Source organism: Hemiscyllium ocellatum, chromosome 24 (genome assembly GCF_020745735.1).
Source record: "Hemiscyllium ocellatum isolate sHemOce1 chromosome 24, sHemOce1.pat.X.cur, whole genome shotgun sequence".
Lineage (NCBI taxonomy): Eukaryota > Metazoa > Chordata > Chondrichthyes > Orectolobiformes > Hemiscylliidae > Hemiscyllium > Hemiscyllium ocellatum.
The window spans coordinates 10,252,947-10,255,814 of record NC_083424.1 but is presented as its reverse complement, the minus strand read 5'-3'; the positions used below and the strand labels follow the sequence as shown (position 1 = coordinate 10,255,814).

Below are 2,868 nucleotides of genomic sequence, written 5' to 3'. Positions count from 1 at the left end.
TGTGGAGGCAGGTTATTCAGCCCATCACTGAACCTCCAAAAAGCATCCCACCCAGACCCACACGCTTATGATTGCCAACCCACCCAACCTACACATCCTTGGACACTATGGGCAATTTTCCATGGCTAATCTAGCAAACCTGCACATCTTTGGACTCTGAGAGGAAACCAGAGCACCTGGAGGAAACCCACCCAGCAACACAGAGAATGTGCAAACTCCACACACAGAGTTGTCCAGGGCTGGAATTGAACCTGGCACTGTAAGGCAGCAGTGCTGAACCACTGTGCTGCCCCCACAACATCATTTCAGGCACTAAGTTGGGTATCTCTCTGCACATCCTACCTGCTGCCTGTTTTTAGTAGACTTGCTTTGGCTCACCTCGTGTTACAATTTCTTTAGAAATATGAAAGGCATCAATGATTTCCTATAGTGAGCAGCGAATTCTGATTGATACAGAATTCTACCTTTTCATGTTCTGTCTTCAGTCTTGGGTGAAAATGCCACCAAACTTATTTTTAACCATTGACTCACCGACTACTGATTCTGTGGCAGCACTTCCAAACTCTGGTCATCACGATCGCTTTCAAAGGGGCACATCCCCTGATGTACAAAGCAGGTGTGACCACTGCATTTAATCGAGGCAGAATTTTCAGAGGGTCTAAGCCATCAGTTCTAAATCTCAAACAGAAGCGTTGTGAGAATGAGCAAATGATGACGTTTAGAAAGATAGGCATCCAGAAGATGAGAAAGCAACTTGCCACGATGATGATGAGGTAGAGTGAGCTTCTCTTGTTCTCTCTCTCTGCCGAGGGTGGCTCTCTTTCCAGCTGATATTTGGCAATCAGATACAGCTTAATGTTCAACCCTATCATGATGATGTATGTTATTAGGTTGCAGATCAATGAGCCAATGCCACTGATTTTCATGCCAATTGTAGAGGTGACTAGGTTCTGTGCGCCAACGACTGCATAGGCGTAGATCCACAGACAGACAATGACAATCCCAGTTTTGGCACGGGTCATTCTCATGGCATATCGAAAGGGCGAGATGACAGCGTGGTATCGGTCAGCTTGCGCTGCCAAGGTGACCAGGTAGGAAAGCCCCATGAAGGTTGGAGCGATGTAGTAGGTCCCATTCCTCGGAGGGAATGCATCCAAGGCATCGAAAAGGCCAGAATAGTACCAGGAAACGCCTGTCCCCAAATCACTTACACACGTACTCAACATGAACAAGAACCTGTTCTCCTTCAGGACAAACCTTCTGATCAGCAAAGCAAGCAGGACAGACACATTGATCACCACTATGCTTGTGGCTAAGCAAACATGGAATATGAAGAGAATTATGTAGCCCGCACCTCCAAACTCTAATATCAATGCAACAGGCATTTGGCCAAGAGAGTACTGAATAATGGCTTTCCTGGATTTTATAGTCATTCCAATCTATTTTTAATCAAACTAACTGCCTTTTGCCTCAATGGAATTATAATTAGTGAACTTCCTTATGTGTGGCTGTCAGTAACTGGAAATTCCTAGTGGGCCAATTAAAGTTTAATATATTTTAAGTACAGACTGCTGTGATCTTGGGGGCAAATTTGCTCTTTGTTTCATAAATCTACGAAGTTAAAGAATGGTGTTTAGGAATATCGCATCCATTCCTTTCCCTCATATTCCTCAGCATTCCTAAGGTCTGAGGATTACAGTTTGGGTAAATTCATCTCCAGTGGATTTATAATGCAACTATTTGGATAGACATAATTGTTCACCTGAACCAGGGGTTTTTGGAATCATCCCTCAGTTTAGGACTTAAACATTTTGCAAGGCTGATACTCCAACTTGTGACTGAAGAAATCCTTCAGATAACATGTTAACTTGAGATCCAATCCGTCGATTCTTTCAACTATCGTGAATGATAAAGATTTCATGGAAATGCCAGAGTAGAATTTGAAGATTTGCCAGTTTCCTAGCCAGCACTGGACGGGAATATGAATACGAGACAGTGAGGATTGCAGATGCTGGAGATCAGAGTTGAGACTGTGTTGCTGGAAAAGCACAGCTGGTCAGGCAGCATCCGAGGGGCAGGAAAATCAATGTTTTGGGCCGGAGCCATTCATCAGGAATACGAATCAGGGTATATGAATAGGGAGAGTTTGGAGGAATATGGGCCAAGTGTTGGCAAATGGGACTAGATTAAGTCAGGATATCTGGTCAGCGTGGACGAGCTGGATTAAAGGGTCTGTTTCCACGCTGTACAACTCCACGACTACTCCCCAAAACAAGACTACCAGTTTAGCTGATCATTTAATTAACTATGGTGCATGGGTTCTACTTTATGCACATCATGGTGTTGACTGCTCTCTCACTGTTACGATGCATAAGATATCACAAATTGGTTTTAGTCACAACACATACCAGTATTTATAACAATTGGTCATTTGTCTTCAGGGAGTGGAACAAGAGGTCTAAGCCACTCAATTCAAATACAAGTTTTCCTGGGATTGATTTTCATTTTATGGCAACTTTTCTTTCTGTTTAGTTCAAACACGGAGCTCCTTAAATTTTCTTGGTCCCTGTCATTTTTGGGGAAGTTCTTCTTAACCAGTTTGGTTCAAAACTCTTTCCACTTGGGGCTGATGGTTCCCAGTGTTGTAAGGTTCTAGCTGCTTCCCTTACAACACTGGGAACCAACAGCCCCAAGTGGAAAGAGTTCCTTTGTTCCCCACTTTCCAGCTGAGTTCTGAAAGAAAAGGATTTTGCCATGAGATAGCTGCCAAAATGGATCTCTCTGCTATTTTCACCTCTTCGCTAAAACTCACACAGGCTCTCACCCGTCTCCAATCCCTTTGAGTGGGACGGGTCATCAGAGCACATC

At 43.9% G+C, this 2,868-nt stretch overlaps 1 protein-coding gene across 1 annotated transcript; it reads right to left on the bottom strand.

The window, feature by feature from the left end:
* Positions 1–527: 527 nt before the first annotated feature.
* On the bottom strand, positions 528–1,385 carry LOC132827440 (melanocortin receptor 5-like). The gene has a single exon (XM_060844128.1). It carries the CDS (start codon positions 1,383–1,385, stop codon positions 528–530), a length of 858 nt encoding a protein of 285 aa, XP_060700111.1.
* Between the last annotated feature and the right edge of the window lie 1,483 nt (positions 1,386–2,868).